Genomic DNA, 16,393 nt, shown 5'->3' with positions numbered 1-16,393 from the left:
TTTTGATCTACACAATTTTGCAATTTGGCGGAGTTAATAAACAATTAAAAACTAGTAATTTTCACTCAGATTTCATAGCACTAAAATTACTAAAAATACGAATTTAGGAAAGGATTTCTCATATTTCTACTTTGGCTTGAAAATAAAAATTTCTAAAAATTAGTGTTTTTGTTCTGCAATTTTGCAATTTGACAGTTAATAAATTATTAAAAACTAGTAATTTCCCTAAATTTTACAGCTGTTGCTCTAAAATAACCAAAACTACGTATTTTAAGGGAGGATATCTGAAATTATTGCTTTGTCATAAAAACAAAAATTTGTGTCTTTAATTACTTAAAATACTAGAAGATCAATTTTAAGAAAAATATTTTTATCTAAATAAAAATTTTTTAAAATTTTAAAGTAATTTTGGGAAATTACTAGTTTTTATCGTACATTATCTTTATCAAATTGCAAAATTGTAGAACGATAGACACAAATTTTAGAAATTGTTTTTAAAGCGAACCCGGAATATGAGAAATTTTTTCATAAAATTCGTAACTTTGGACGTTTGGACGCTTTTAATTCTTTGGGGTTTTTAAGTTTTGTATTTTTTATTTTTTAGATGTTAAAATAATTTTTGCTGTTTTAGGTTGTTGATCACTCAAATTTTTAATTTTAATTCAATTCTAATATTAAAAATGTCTGTTTTGAATTCGGTCAGTTTTTTTCAGTATTCTATATTAAATTCATCATTGTCTTCCACATTTTTACTATATCGAATAAAAAAATTCTTTGTAATTTCTTCTAGGGGAAGAAAGGTATTAAATTTTTACGGAAACTGATTTCAGATGAAATTGTTTGGGGATTTAAAAGAAAGGTAGACGACCGTATCTGGGGAAATAATGAATGCATTTTTTTGTTTGTTTTTATTCAAATATTTCTATTTCAATGCGGAGGGAAACACTCGAAATGTAAAAAGATAACATCATCTTTAAAAAAATTAATTAAATATTTTCAGCTGTAGGTACTTTCACATCCAATTTGATCCCAATTTAATACTGACCCAGCGTATCCACCAAATTTTAACTAGTACAATTCCACTTAAAAGTAAATTGAAGTGACACGCAATTTTATGACACTGTGCAAATAACGCACTACTGAATTGCATGTGACAATTGTATGATAAAAACACAATTTGCACATAGACTTAGTTGACAAATAAACGTTGTAATTAGAGAAACATATTCTTTATTTATAACATTTATAACAACAATCTGTACATCGAACTATATACAACAACGATTAAAAACATCGAACAACATTATGTTTTTAAATATTTAAGTTCAGTATAACATTAAGTATTGAAAATATACTTACAATTTTTAGAATGTTGCTTCAAAATTTATTTGAAACTTGTGATACACATTAGAACTTATAGGATTGTCTATACACAACATTAATATGGTCCAAAATATTACGTTCTATTTACAACTTTCTAGATAGGTGACACTTTGCCCGCAAAGTGTCGACAAAAATGATAATTCTACCTACTACAGATTCCTCTCGAATCAGACCATACATCAATTAATAAATTAGGATTGGTTTTAAAGGCACGTCAACATAACACATTAATTTTTTGTGCTAAATGAAATTTTTACAGCACTCTCGAGAGGAAACATTGCTTCCAAATGTTAGTTCCAAACTCATGCACACGTCATGAATATTTTCAAAGGTAAATATCTAAAGGAATAACTTTAAAAATAAATCTGAAACAACTCAGGCAAAATTTATGCGCGTTTTTATGACATTTACTCAAATTTTTGTGTAGATGTTGATATCTACCCCGACTGTTAGTGGCCGTATTTTCAATTTTTTATTACTCTCAGCGTCGGTTATCTTCTATTACAGTTTTATGAGGGTGCATAATTTAATGTGTATTGATTACTCAAATATTAACACATAGATTATAGGGCGTGAGTAAATTCGAGTTGCTTATATCAATCACTGTTTGATGGATGATGGATTATTTATTCGTCACTTTCGTCAAAATACGAAGTTTTTACATTAAAAATGACCTAGTGCACATCTGGATATGCGTTTTAAACGTGATAAAGTAAAAAATGCCAAAAGTAATTTTAGAGTTTTGATCGGACACGTTTTATCTGTTTGTTTGGGTCAGACCGTGTGGAAAATTGTGGACTTGAATTTAATTACTTGCGGCATATAAATTACATTCCTTCTATTTCTGCTCCAAACAACTTTTCGTTTTGCGGTCGCTTCTACAAGTATTTTTTCTCAGTAAAAACATCACTCTCTTGAATTTTTTTTAGTTTTATCGGACAGCAGGAATAAAATAAGCAAAATATATATTTATTCGAATCTCGGTAGAAAAGTTTTATTAACATTTTATGAGTTTTATGTAAAATTTGTTGATCCGTCTCTGAAACTTATAAAAGTAATAAAATTTCCGGATTAAAACTAACTCGAAATTTAAAACTCTCTTGAACGTGTTTTATTCCTTGGAAACCACTGTAAGTTTGAATTTAATATTTTCAGATAATTTTCACAATTTTCTTTTCCAAAACAGATGTCCAAATGTGCGCCAGTTCATATTTTTTTATGATTCAGACCCACTGAATTACTTAATATTTCAAGGCCGCTTCACAGAGTCCATTAACAACAGATTTTTACATTAACAACAAAGTTTAATCGTAATATTCTGTAAACCGGTCATAAATATATTAAAATGTGGATATTACAACTGTTTAGAGAAGTAAAATTCGAAAGATAATGTTGTGACGTACATTTAGATTTTAAAAAAGAACACGAATTTTTAAGTCGGCCGATATGTAGGCTGTAACGTGCGTTTTTGTTTATTGTGGCACTATAAAATTGAGAAAGTAGCTTATTTAAACGACTAATTTGTGCTTGTTAAGAATCCAAAAATGTCATGGAACATGATGGCTGAACACTTTTCCAGGAGGTATTACGGAGTGTTTAAATAATAGTGTTGTCTGCATTTGAACTACTTCGTAATTGGTCATTCACTGATACTCGTCTTCATCAAAGGTCACTTTACTACACGACTATACAAGAAAGAATCAGAACTAGAGCTACCTTTAAATGATTCTGGATTATTGAATTTGATTGTACTCCATCAAAGTGATTATTAAGACACATTTATATTGTAACACCGATTAGATAAATTCATCTAAACATATTGCCGTGCGCGGTGGCAGCACTCTAAAAGACCATTTTAATCTAAAAGACTATTTTACAAACAAGTCTTTCAAAGTTGAGCAGAGTGAAGAGTCGCAGGTTTCAGTGGAATCACTGTCTCCTTTGTTTGAAAACCAACTAGTTTTAGACCGACCAGCAGCGCTTTTACTTGTTGGCGTTTTGCATTTGTTGGGTGAGGAATGCGGTGAAGTTTGGACGCTTGTAGAGTCTGGAGTGGTTTGTCTGAGAAAGACTTCGATTGCACTACCTAGAGCATGTGCGTCTACCAAAGATCCACTGCGTTCGTCCCAAACGACTTTTCCTGGTTCCGTCTCAACAACATTTTTGTCTGGTTCAGGTCTGGTCGATGGTTGGTGGCGTTTCGCAAACCAATTCGAAGGTGTTGAGTTGGGGTCAGCTCGTTTTGGTTCTTCAGGGTGTTGGAGAATAGAAATGTCAAAACTGTTCGACCTGTTGCTCTTCAATCGACTTCGTTTCTGTTCTGTGGTTTTTTCGGATTCAGATTTCGGCGCTTGTGCGGTCTCACACTGATTGATTTCGACGGAGGACGTTGAAAGAGAAGATAAAATAGAGATAAGATCAGTATTAGAGCAAACTATTCCGGTTGTTGGGTGCTTACTTGCGCTAGTTGTGGTGCAGGTGTTGGGTGGCGGCAATTCCGAAGCGCGTCTCTTGCTAGAGCTCGGAATAGGCGCTAGAGTCGTACCAACGAAGTCGGAGTACCGCCGATTGGAAGAATTCGTGTATCTTTGAACGTTATCGGAGCTAGATTCGTCTAGGGGTTGCACTTCGCAGACTCGTTCGTTGCTGGTGTTCCACAGCTTCATTCTAACTTTACGTGCTTGGACGATATCATCCATTATGTCTAACTGGAGGTTATGTACGCTGCCTCGAGGTTCTGTCGAAGGAGGACAAGCGATAGACTCTCTTCTGTTCGGGAGCACCCTTACAGGGAAAGCGGTGCCCGACGAGAATGCCGCCACAGATTCTCGTCTGTTTCTTCCAAACAAAGTCGAAGGAACTTTCGAGATGGTCACCACAGAATGTCTACGACCGCCGGGGGAGGGAGCCGGAGCCGTCGAAAGGGTAGCAAGAAACTCAGTCTGACGAGGTCCAGGGCCTACAGTTTCACCCCTTTCGGACAAACGGCGAACTTGACTTGCGGTTATCCCACTACATTGAGGGGTTGGTAATGAATGTTTACGAATGTCCCTTGCAAATGGTGATAAGAGATAAGGGTTCATAGTCGGGGATTCGTCTTCGGAACTGTGGTGCGAATCTGAATCATCCGCTTTTTGCTCTTCAACATCTTGTTCGTTTGAATCTTCTACTACAATTAATGGCTCCGATGTCTGGGTCTGAAGAACTGCATTCGATGACCTTCTCATCGTGGAGAATAATCTGAAACAACCCATGGAAATTTACTACTTTCACCCGTAATTAACCAAGACTATGTTCTAAACATTAAAGATGCCTTTGTGAGTTACTCAAATATGTACACAGAGAGAAGTGGTTATTGATTAGCTCTAAACTTAGCACGGGAAACTGTGGCAATGGAATGAGCACATTTACTCTTCATAAATGCTGTAAATGTTAAACGCATTTTCATCTACACAATTCATTCCTTTTAACTGGATCCTTTGCGGCAAATGGTAAATATTCTAAAGCACCTTCAGAGAATGATAAGTACAAACATAGAAAGGCAGATTTAGATAATTCACAAGCTTAAATGAGTTACCTACTTCAGTTTTTCTCATAGAGTCTAATATCCACAAAATTAAAATAATGTAATTTGGTACGTCGTCGGCAATATAAAATTACAGTCGTCTTTCCCAACGGTTAAACAGACAGCTCACTTTTATCTTTCATATTGGAATTCAACGTTAGGAACCTTTAAAGCTTTTTAATTCAATTCCAAACACCTTTATTGATCCATCTGCTCACATACTGCCTAGTTCTGATTTAATTTAAACGTAAATTCGTAATTGTTACACCAACGTTTTGCTCCAAGTTGAACTTAATTTAAAACTGTAGATTGTCACATGAGGTGTATAATATGATTTAGTTCAACAGATGTCCACACGGAATAAATGGGAATTCTCTAAATCAACCAAGGGAATTGTGAACATGTGAACGAGTGAACAAAATCAATAATGGTAGTGGCAAAATTTATACTTTTGTCGAAATCCCACATGTAAGGCAAATTAAATTTAAAACTCAGCAGCGATATCCGTAGCTATTTTAATCGAGTGGAATTTTTTGCAACCGTGTCAAAATCAATACAATTTAAATACAATTTCATCTTGAACGAGAACATCAATTCAGTAATAAATATGCCATCAAATAAATTATTCACGTTTCTAACGTCGAAAAATGAAATTGTGCAACCAACGTGTTGTACGGAGTCGACATGGGGAGAAGTTGTAGAAATATAAATCTGAGACTTTACACCCAGCGTGCGATCATTATCTAGTTTTTGCCATCAGTGTGTTTGTAATGCAGGAGAATTGCCCATAAACGAATCTGGTTCATAAATTTCTGCATCTGACATTAGTGTTCACGTTACGATCTGTGCCAGAATATCCAAATTACTTTCCAGACACCGTTCTAACCCTATTTAAGACCTGAACCTGTTGAACGTCCATCAACACTCTACGGAGATAATTGTGCTACTCTTCATTCGATCAACACAATTTCTTATTCTCCAACAGGCTTGAACTCTGGCCTACACCTACAGAGTAATCCAACTGTTGCGGAATACTTTAGATTTGAGAACTGTTCGAAAAACTTTCTTTTCGGTAAATATTTGTTTGAGAGAAAACATTTAAACAATAAAGCTGCATAATTTTAAGATCAGTTTCTTCTGTTTGTTTACACTTTGAATCGCTTAAATTCAGCTCATCTCCTAATTGCGAAAGAAGTTTGAACGTATAAAAAACATTGATTAAAAAACTTCTGGGAAACTAATTCTGTTACAATTTTTCAGAAAAACAAACAAGATAAAACGTTATTGCCTTCACCTACATGTGTGTCGAAATTATAGCTTTTAGCTCCGTTTTTTGCTGTTGATAGTATCGACGATGATTATTAAAAAGCAGATCAATACCTTTTTATTGCATGAACCACTAGTACGACGTTTCAAACGATTTTTTTCAATAATTACAAAATTCTGTTTTATTCACTTGGCGTGGTTCATATTACACTGAGAGATGTGCAAACAAGCGAATTTTTCTTTGAAATAGACCTTGCGAACTAAAGAGTGCATCTTTGGATGCAAAATGCCAAACAAACAACTTTTGTTTCCAACAGTATAACATTACAACAATAGAGGATACACTAAAAATCTGCTTTGTTCACAAAAGTGAAGTTTCAAATGAGAGACTTTTTATAAGCTTAGAAACAAAATCGACACGTTAAGTGATTAAAATCTTTCAATTGCTGACTAAGCTTTTATATGATTCTCGAAGGTTTATGGAAATTTTATTCAGTGATTTACGAGCCAGTAAAATTTAATAATTGCAATTATAAGAGCTGTGGCGTTTTTGAAAGTGAAGGTATTTACGGTTTAGATTTCTACCAAGAAGTTTATTTTTAACCGGAAAAAAATCATGCACGAAGTAGCGTGGGACAACACTAAAAATATCGTAACAGAATAGCAACTTACAAAAAGTGTTCAATAATAAAATAAGACACAACACTTGACAAAAACTTAAAGGACCTCGGGCAAGAACGTGGGTAAGAGACAGCGAGCAAAAAACTGAGGTATTGGCGGAGGACTTTGAACAAATCTTTAGATCTAACGAGTCATCAATAGAAACACTGAAAGAGGTTTTCGAAGAAATAAAAACTAAGAGAAGCACCAAGATTTGATCTTATTACAGGAGAGATCCTGAAGGGGAGTGTAAAAAACTATTGATGAAACAAATTTGTCTTAAAATTACGACTAAAATAATAGATTTTGGATAACTAAATACCTCGTGTTAAATGTTACAAATTGTTACCTACACGACTTAATCATTACTACCAGCAATTTTTTATAATCGTTTATTTGAAATTTGACAAGTCTATTGATTTCATAATTTATTTACTGGATACTTAGACAGCTTACAACAAAAGTGAATTTGTTTGCTTGGGCAAGGTTAACATAAAAATAAACATTATTTGGTACAACGACTTGAAATAGACGAGGATACCGTACAAATTATTGCAGGTTGCTTTCAATGGGCCAGTCTATGTTTTATTGTTTAGGAATTTAATATGTATCGATCCTGTTTTGATATTAGTCGGGTATTTATTAAGTCGAAATTAATTTTCATTTATTTTTGTAATAATAAAGTTCCGTTAGTGCAGCTAGTTAATTTAAATTTTCAAGTTGAAATGATTACCTGACGCTGTTTCTCATTCATTATGTTGTACCTGGAAATTTCTGATTTCTGTGTAGCGTTTGCAAACAAAACGATTCTGAGTTAATTTTATTACGCAAATGTTGCGTCGAGTTTGAGGGAACAGGAGAAAAAGGTTAACAATCTCAGTTCCTGAGTAATTTTAAAAGCAATGAAAGTTGAGTCTTGTTTTCAATTTCATTTCTTAGCAACCGGAACCGTTGAGAGAAAAGAATTAATACAGTTTTTAAATACATTTTTCTACATTTTTGTAAGATGAATTTTCTGATACAAATTTAGCTGGAGGCTGTCTATTTAGAGAGTAAAGACAGTATACATCTTCTTACTCAGTTAAAATGCAAGTGTATTCCAAAACCCATTAAAACTTCATATCCGATTTGAGCAATTTGAATCTCCGAGATTAACTGAAACTTTCGTTTGCCCGAACATGCAGCAGATCATTAAAAAACGATATACACCCAACCCCAATAAGCCCTCGTTTTGAGCGAAATGACAGTTTGGATTTGCAATGTTTCGAAGGGTGAGGTACTGTAGGTAAAGTTTGCCGTCAGGCGATTACCATAAAAGCAGCAAATCCCTTTTACGAAATGAATCCCCAGTCGAGGTTGAGATGGGACATTGCTTAGTCGAGTAATTATTTTTTTAAGGAACAAAGTACGCGCACAATCAGCTACAACCTGAGAAATTGTGTAATTAAAAATCCACCTCGTTTGCCGATTTCGAAATTGGAGACAAAACCTTTTGACCTCCAATTTTCAAGCTAAATTTAAACCCTCGCTTTCGCGTTATCAACAATTACCGGTGTGCTTTATTTCACTAGATGTGTTGATACAAACGGGCGGCCACTCTTTGTTTATTTCCCTTACTGGAGCTAATGTAATTTGCGTATAAATCATATTGTAGGGAAAATTTAGACTCTGGACAGGTGTACGTTTCGGTTAATGGTATTACAATTATTTCTACGCCAAGTTAAACTTGAGCAACTGTGGAACTCGGAGATATAACTTAGCAGAAACTGATTGAAGCTATACAGAGCGTGGTAATAAACTTTGCGAAGTTGGATGGATTTTACATACGGATTTTATCCCAAAGATGCAAAATAAATACCCGCGTAATTAAACGTTTCGTCAAATAAAAGCAATGTTTTGCTTCAGTAAATTGTTTTACACACATGCAGCTGTGGTTTCTGGATGGAATTAATTTCGAATATAACTAGTTTAACGAGGAAAATGGAATACATTAAGAGAAATGTAATTTATCGTTTGGGAGTTAAATGAAACATGCTTCTATTCGTTGTGTCGATGTGGTTTGCAGTTATTGATTTAACATCAAAATTTCTATGAATTGAACTGAAAGATTATTCACAATATAGTGAGTTGATTAAATGTTCTTGTTGAAAATGGTGGATGCGCCGGGCCAAGGCACTAATTTATTTGTTGTTTAATATTTATCTGTTGAAATAAATGAAAGATAAACTTGGAAATATCGAGTTTAAAAACCACAAAAATAAGGAGTTGTCGTCTTTGTTGCGCAATCTCTTTTAAAATCTATTATGCTAATGGGTTACGCTCATTATAATAAGCATGAAACGAGCTTTTCTTGTCAAATATTGGCTAAAATATTTGTCATTTTTATGACCTACTTTACTCAGAATTGTACTTTCTACACATTTTAGTAATTTTGGGGTACGAATAAACAAATTTAATACATGTTTTCTTGTCTTTATTCATTTTATAGCATGAAAATTTTAATCCATTTAATTCAATCGTACGTTATTACATCTAATATAATTACAGCTTAGTTTGACTTCTCTTCTTTTACAGAGAGTAATTCATTTAACCTTTGTACAATGGTAATTTACTTAATCTCAACTCCCTAACTTTAACGTTTTTATTAAATTTTATGTAGAATATGAAAGCAATATCATTAAAGATATTTTGATCCGTTATGCTAAACGACAATTAAGACAACCCTTATCTCCTACTTTTCTGTATTTTTGATATCACTCGTAATTTGACACATTTCATGCACCAACCAAAATTCGACATAATTTGGCAAAGTGATCAGTTTTTAAATACTCCACTTCTATATTTAAAACAATACAACACCGCAATAAAGTCGCTCTCATCATTTATCTTAATGCCTTTCATCTCGATTCATTAATTTCAGAGAATAAAAGTACACTCTTCGTAACCTCACTACTTCAACTTCCCGAACTTTTTATCGCTGAAAATTTTTCGGTAAACTTGAATGGTTTCTTGTCAAGGTGTAAGTTTAATACCATTAAATTTATTAAAGTTAGGAGATGTTCATTTCTTTAAGAAGTCACATGTTGATATTTATCACAAATTTTAAATACTTCTTTTCATTCAACTGTCGACGTGTAAACAAGGTAATAAAAGTATGTTTGCTGGATTTAATCATTTTTACAAATTTTAAGTTGGTGTCACTTTTCTTTGATGTAGGGAATGACAAAAAGGATGTAAATCAGGGAGACGCGTTTTTAATTTTACGTGTAAATGAGAACGAATGGAAGTTAGCGATTCGCGTCAAATTGTTTTATTGTTATTAATGTTAGTGGAGATATTCTATTGTGTTTGCTTAACAATTAGGAACAAGCGATGACAAATAGTAATGTGTTAAAAAAATGAGCGAAAGTTACGTGGTGATCTGTCAAGCGAAAACTTTGTAATAAAACAGTCAACAAAGGAAAATTTCTTAAAAGCAGATGCATGCCAAATTCCTTAAATTCTTTGCATTTTCAGCTAAAATATCACCCCCACGAAATTATCGTGAATATTTTTGTTCTGTTTTCACATGTTTATAGATACATAGTAGGATTTACGAGCAACTGCTCACAAGATAAAGCAACAAACTTTTTATGGATGTTTTTGAATGATTGTATTGAAAGCTTCCCCATTGTGAGAAAAATGACCAATAACCTTCATGTTTTTGATATAAAGTAGTAAATTTTTGATTGTTCCTACTTCCTCCTTTAATTAAATTATAGCTCATAATTTAGTTATAGAGTTTGGGATCCTAAAACCGCGGGATCTCGTTAAATATTGTATAATATAAGGGTTTCATTACTAAACTTGTGATTCAAGGACCGATAAAAAGTTTTTATGTTCTCCATTTTCTGAAAATAGATGACGAATGAGCCAAGTTTCCTCAAACTTCATTAACATAACATGATCATTGAAACGTTAATTATTTTTCTGCAAATTGGAAAAGTTAGTTCGGAATGAAATTAGACGGATTCAAATTACAGTATTACAACGACTAATTACGTCAGAATTACGTTTCAAGTTAATTGAACGTAATAAAAGCCATCTGGAATATTGTTGCGGTTACGCAACTATTGAGAAAATTGATCGTTTTGATTGGATTTACATCTGTAGAAATATTTAATTTTGATTCTTGTTAAATATTATCTATTCCACTGTTTTCTGTTTCTATTTTCATAAACCGACATCAAAAGAAACCTAATTACAAACAAAAATTAGCGCCGTACACGCCTGAACGAATCTCGTTAATTTCTGGATATATTCATGTCAGTTTTACTTGAAATTCGTGGATTCAGTGTGCGTAAAGCTTTCGATTATGTTATGTGGTCATGTTACTCTGAGTATGTCTTCCACTTCACTGACAATTTGCTTCAATGTAATAACATAACCCAGAATCGATACTGCATGCGAGACAGTTTTATATTGTTATCTTTTGAATCTCGTCATATTCAACAACAAAATCGATATCACGTGGACGCTATTAAATACTTTTCAGATTTAGGAAGGCTGAATTTTAAAATGACGTCAATATTTTAAGCACATGAATTAGCAACAAAATTACATTGTTACACAAAGTATGTTGTCGTTTTCGTAAGTGGCTATTTCAGTCGAATAAAACACCGGGAAATTACATCTTCAAGCTTTATTGTCCTAATAAAAACAAAATAAAACTGAAACTATTGAATTACAACGTGCAAAGACGCCATGTGGGGCTTTGGAGTTTAAAGTGCAAAAATAAAGTGTCAATTTTGTAGGGAGTGGATTGCTATTTCTAAATCTTGAAAAAAGTCAGAGCTCTAAATGCAAATGTGCAAGTATGCCCCACATTTTGTTGGGTCTGGCGCAGAAATGTAATTTTAATAAAATTGGCAATTACCCTCTTTCATATTTCGACTCCATCATTGTGAGTGAAATTCGACAATTTAAAAATGCAAAGGAAAATACAGAATGAGCGGAGGAAATAGCGTTTCATCAACAGATTTTATACATACAAAAGTTTGAATACATTCGCGATTTACTTACACATCGAAGTCCAAGGAATTATGTTTGTAAATTACAAATTTATAAGCTTATTGATTGATGAATTTTTGTCATTATTAAATAAATTGTCGATTTTTTGCCAATATTACAATGCGCTCTCAGATAAACCAGAATGAAAGACCATCTAAAGAAATCCGTTTATGATGGCATTAAAGATCTGACTAACAATAAACCAAGAAATTGAATAATGTTCTATAAGTTTTGTGAAAATAATAAAAAATTCAATGAGATTCAGATGGATCAATTTGCCACTCCGAAAGTGCAAAATCGTGTTCTGCACTTTAAGAAGAAGAGCTAATTTGGGATAAACATGTTTGTGATTTGTTCGAAAATGTTTTTACATTCTCAACCAAATGAAATTTCAAATATTAAATGTTTGTTGACTGTTATGTTGTTTATTAATGTCAGAATGGTCAAATATATGTACAATTAACTACTAAACTACTGAGAGTTTCACCTGTTGATCGATTAATATCAAAATTGTTGTTATTGGTAAATACTAACATTTCTAATCTAACTGTAAAATTTAATGAACTTTCAGGTGGCTTACTCACATTTTTTACAGAGATTCAGCTTTTTTAAATATTAAACATTGTTGTTTTAATCCAACCCAACAGCATTGTTTTCTTCTTTTATGAAGGAAAAGGAATAAAGCTTATAAAGAAATCCTGAGATTTTCTATTGTATCTACGTATTTGAATCGTTGAAAATGGTGAAATGGAGCATTTTCTCTTTGAAAACATCTCGGATAAAAGCTTGATGGGGACAATAATTTTAAAACTATTCACTATTTCTATCTGCCGACGCGACGGAGAGAAAAAATTTCAATATGATTTATATCGCAACTGTGAGGATGTTGTGCAACAAGTCTTAAAGCAAAGGCTCTTGCTAAGAAGATTTAGCGATAAGTAGACTGTCTAATATGGTTATGCTGTACCTAAAATTATAAGTCATACAACTTGGTATGGTAGAGATTAAGTTTGCAAGGAAAATTATGCAGGCGAAAATTAAAACTTAATTATAAAACTAGCGGTTTTTGTGTTTAATATGAAACTGCTTATATTTGAACTATATTTGCTTATACAATGTAATATAAATATTTTTGAGAAACTACGTAATTGCGGTTTTAGGCGGCAGCGCCATTGACAAAACTTTCATTTTTTAGTTGGAAAAACCACATTATTTTTTAATAAACATTCTTTTATTTACGTCAAGTGTGAGTATACGAGGATCGATCCGAAAGTAACGCTATATTAAGCTTGACAGGTCACTTAAAAATTCATTTGATCCAAGCTTATTTAGTTTAGCACTTAATTAACTCTTTATCGCGCTATTTCTGCAGCTAGTTTATGAGGAAACATTAGCGGTTTCGTTGAATAACAAATAGGAATTTTAGTCAATAATTTATCTGACATTTCCAGGATCAAAATATTTCACCATTCTCGATGATCATTAATTTCATACATTTTTAACAGATGTTTTCATTGGACTCAGTTCTATGAACAAAAGAAGTCGTATTGTTTCCCGGACCTGACAGGTCATCAATATCGGTCTCATTAGTTTTTCAAATTTAATTATCAACACGCACACAAAACCGAAACATTTCAATAATGAATATTTGAATAAAAAATTATCAGTGACGAACAGAATATAGTCTATGTGGTAGGTACAATGTGATTTTCTGTTTCAGGGAGGTAAATAATTCAATTGGTGCATGCATCATTCATTGAAGGACTCACCTTTTTTAAATTTCACAAAAAATTTTATTCAACATTTAAAAGCGACTCAAATAATTCTTCCGCGGCGAAACGTTAAGAAAAGAACTTTCGGATTAGCGCTACGATAACGTAAGCGGTGTTAGTGCCTACACGAACAAATGCCGGAGTGATACTGCCCAGGATCATGCAGGATCCTCCCCACGGCGTCAGCCTCCGCCTGCGATTTTCTGGACCAACAGCGACTGCATAACCACCGATAAGGCCGACTGAAACCGCTGAATCGAGGCCTTTGGAACTTGAACAATGTCGAAATTTTACGATTTCATAGGTGAAATCTCAGTAAAAAAAATCGCTTCGATGTTTTTAAGTTTGGAATCGAAGGCAGGGGAAACTTCGGATAAGTATCTTCTCGCATGAGTCCATTTTACTCAATCAAGAGCAACTAAATAGACCATTTAAATATTTTTATCAGAGCGAAAAGGTCGAAAGAGAAGAGATAACGTTGCAGACTTGCGCAGCTTCAAAATGGCGACAGCAGTTGAAGGGTCAACATGAGGTTGATAAACGTGTTTCGTTAGCAAGAAGGAAGAAATCTCGACAATGAGAGAACTGCATAAACGATAATGTTGCTCAAGTGTTTCGCCAGTTTCATTATTTTCCTCAGCACGCTAATTTCATTATCAGGTGAGTTCTTCAACTTCTTGTAAATTTCCCATCATCAGATTTTCTGATTAAAACTCTGTGTGTCTTATTTTAAAACTGCTTGGCGTTTTAAACAAAAATTGCCTCATAAACTGTAAAAAAGATGCCATTGACGTCGGTGCACCGGCGTGTTTGTAAAAGGCGCTGAATTGCGTCAGTCGTCGTGGTAACCGGGAAATTATTGATTGCAGACTCCAGTGAGCAGCAGCAGCAGCACAAGACCAGAGGAGCTACAGAAAAACAGCATGACCTGTGGTGCTACCGCTGCGATACCATGGTAGATGGTGACAGGTGCCTCGACCTGGAAGCAAACCATACTTACATGCACACTAAATGCCACAAAGAACAGAAAAAATGTCAGGTAGGGCTTTTTTTCTCCCTACATTTTTTTCTTCAACATGGTCATGTAGGTACGACGGATTTCTATGTCGACGAGTACCGATGAGATCACTGGAAAGCCTAAAATGTGGCTCCTGCAAAGGAACTGCTCAGAAACTTGCGAGCCCGGATGTATAGTCATCGGAGAAAGAACCAAGTTGCACTCGTGTATCACTTGTTGCGACGAAAAGAATTTCTGCAACGCTGGCAGTGGGGCGGAAATCTTCTCCTGCAGAATTTCAATTTTACTAGCAGGGCTTGTATTTCAATATTTTTACAAAAGATTTAACATATTATGACCAATATTGTTGTAATAATTAGATTTTGTTAACTTTGTACCATGTTAGCAGTTCATGTTACGTTAGAAAATAAAAGAATTTTAACAATAGTCGGTAAACTTGGTTCTCAACTTCAATGGATTTAATTGTGTCATTATTCAAGTTAAATTGCAGTTTATGTTAAGTTAGCTAACGAGCAACACTAATCCTAACTAAACGTTGAACAGAAGTTTGTGGCAACAAAATAATTCAGATTAATGTTGGACATAATACAAACCTTCCACGTGCCACTCAATTATCTTAAACGACTTAAAAAAGATACAGCAAGCAGTAGGTACGAGCAGATTCCCCTTCAAAGGAGCGAATCCTGCATTGTTCTTTAATCAATAACTAGGTAGCAGTTAAACTTAATAAGATAATAAAACGCTTAACTCTTAGACTCCATTTTCCGCACGTTCAACGAGAATTCAAAGAAAGTTTTGTTGAATTTATGATCTACTTAAGCACTTAAAGGATATCTTTGTAAACTGATTAGCGGGTACTAAAAACACAGCGGTGATATACCGATACATTTTGCTTCATAATGTACAAAGTGTTTGAATTTTCCGAATTTTAAATATGCTAAGAATCTAGAAAACTATCAACTTTTGCCTATTATATTCAGACCGGATCAGAGAGATATAAAATGTCTTTTGAGAATTTAAATTACTTTAAATCTGAGGCTAAGTTGCGATTGAGAAGTTTACAAACAAAACAAAACTTTGGTGTGAAAAAAACTAAACTACCATTAAGTTCAAAGACCCACAAGAGTTTTGAAAAGTTTCTTGTAGCGTTCCTAGCATGTTATTAAATAAAAGTTTTTCTAAGTAAACCGGAAGTTTGAAACATACAAAAATGTTTAAAAGAACGGTTAAATTTTATCCACTGCATTTTGAAAGCACACTTAGACTGCCAAGTGCCAGTTTTTTGAATATAGCAATAAAAAATCCACTTATGTTGAACGGAGCTATGAGAAACGAAGAACAATTTCACGTCTTTTTTATGCAGTTTTAGCTAAAACGTTTTTATTTTAAACCGTATAAAACCTATTTACATAAGAATACCGGTAAATTACATTGTGGTTCTTATTGTGTAAAACATTCATTATGTTGTGTTTGACAATATGCCACGGTAAAATTAGGTAAAATTTAATTTATAGTATGAATTCCAGGGCGACGCACCGCTGCTAAAATGCACCTAAATTAAATTTCCGGTAACACCGGATTTCCAAATTTGACGTCGGATGTTACAAAAGTTTTTAATTATAAGAATTAACATTTGAAATAGGTGCTAATTGAGCGCAAAATTGTACTTATGTATGTGAA

At 33.5% G+C, this 16,393-nt stretch overlaps 2 protein-coding genes across 2 annotated transcripts; one reads left to right on the top strand and one right to left on the bottom strand.

Moving 5' to 3' along the window:
* Positions 1-1,207: 1,207 nt before the first annotated feature.
* kairos lies at positions 1,208-13,844 on the bottom strand. Its single transcript, XM_088038319.1, has 2 exons — positions 13,693-13,844; positions 1,208-4,623 (listed from the first exon to the last, which is right to left on the bottom strand). The coding sequence occupies exon 2, from the start codon at positions 4,608-4,610 to the stop codon at positions 3,252-3,254; it is 1,359 nt and encodes a 452-aa protein (XP_087894445.1). The 5' UTR covers positions 4,611-4,623; positions 13,693-13,844; the 3' UTR covers positions 1,208-3,251.
* A 239-nt stretch (positions 13,845-14,083) lies between these two features.
* LOC148172892 (uncharacterized) lies at positions 14,084-15,139 on the top strand. Its single transcript, XM_088038334.1, has 3 exons — positions 14,084-14,355; positions 14,565-14,734; positions 14,784-15,139. The coding sequence occupies exons 1-3, from the start codon at positions 14,295-14,297 to the stop codon at positions 15,048-15,050; spliced, it is 498 nt and encodes a 165-aa protein (XP_087894460.1). The 5' UTR covers positions 14,084-14,294; the 3' UTR covers positions 15,051-15,139.
* Positions 15,140-16,393: the final 1,254 nt, after the last annotated feature.

This window comes from Gnatocerus cornutus, chromosome 6, assembly GCF_029298725.1.
Source record: "Gnatocerus cornutus isolate USDA-ARS CGAHR chromosome 6, icGnaCorn1.1, whole genome shotgun sequence".
In the NCBI taxonomy this organism is placed as follows: Eukaryota; Metazoa; Arthropoda; class Insecta; order Coleoptera; family Tenebrionidae; genus Gnatocerus; species Gnatocerus cornutus.
Note: the sequence above shows the minus strand (reverse complement) of the source record. Positions and strands in the feature narration are given on the sequence as shown.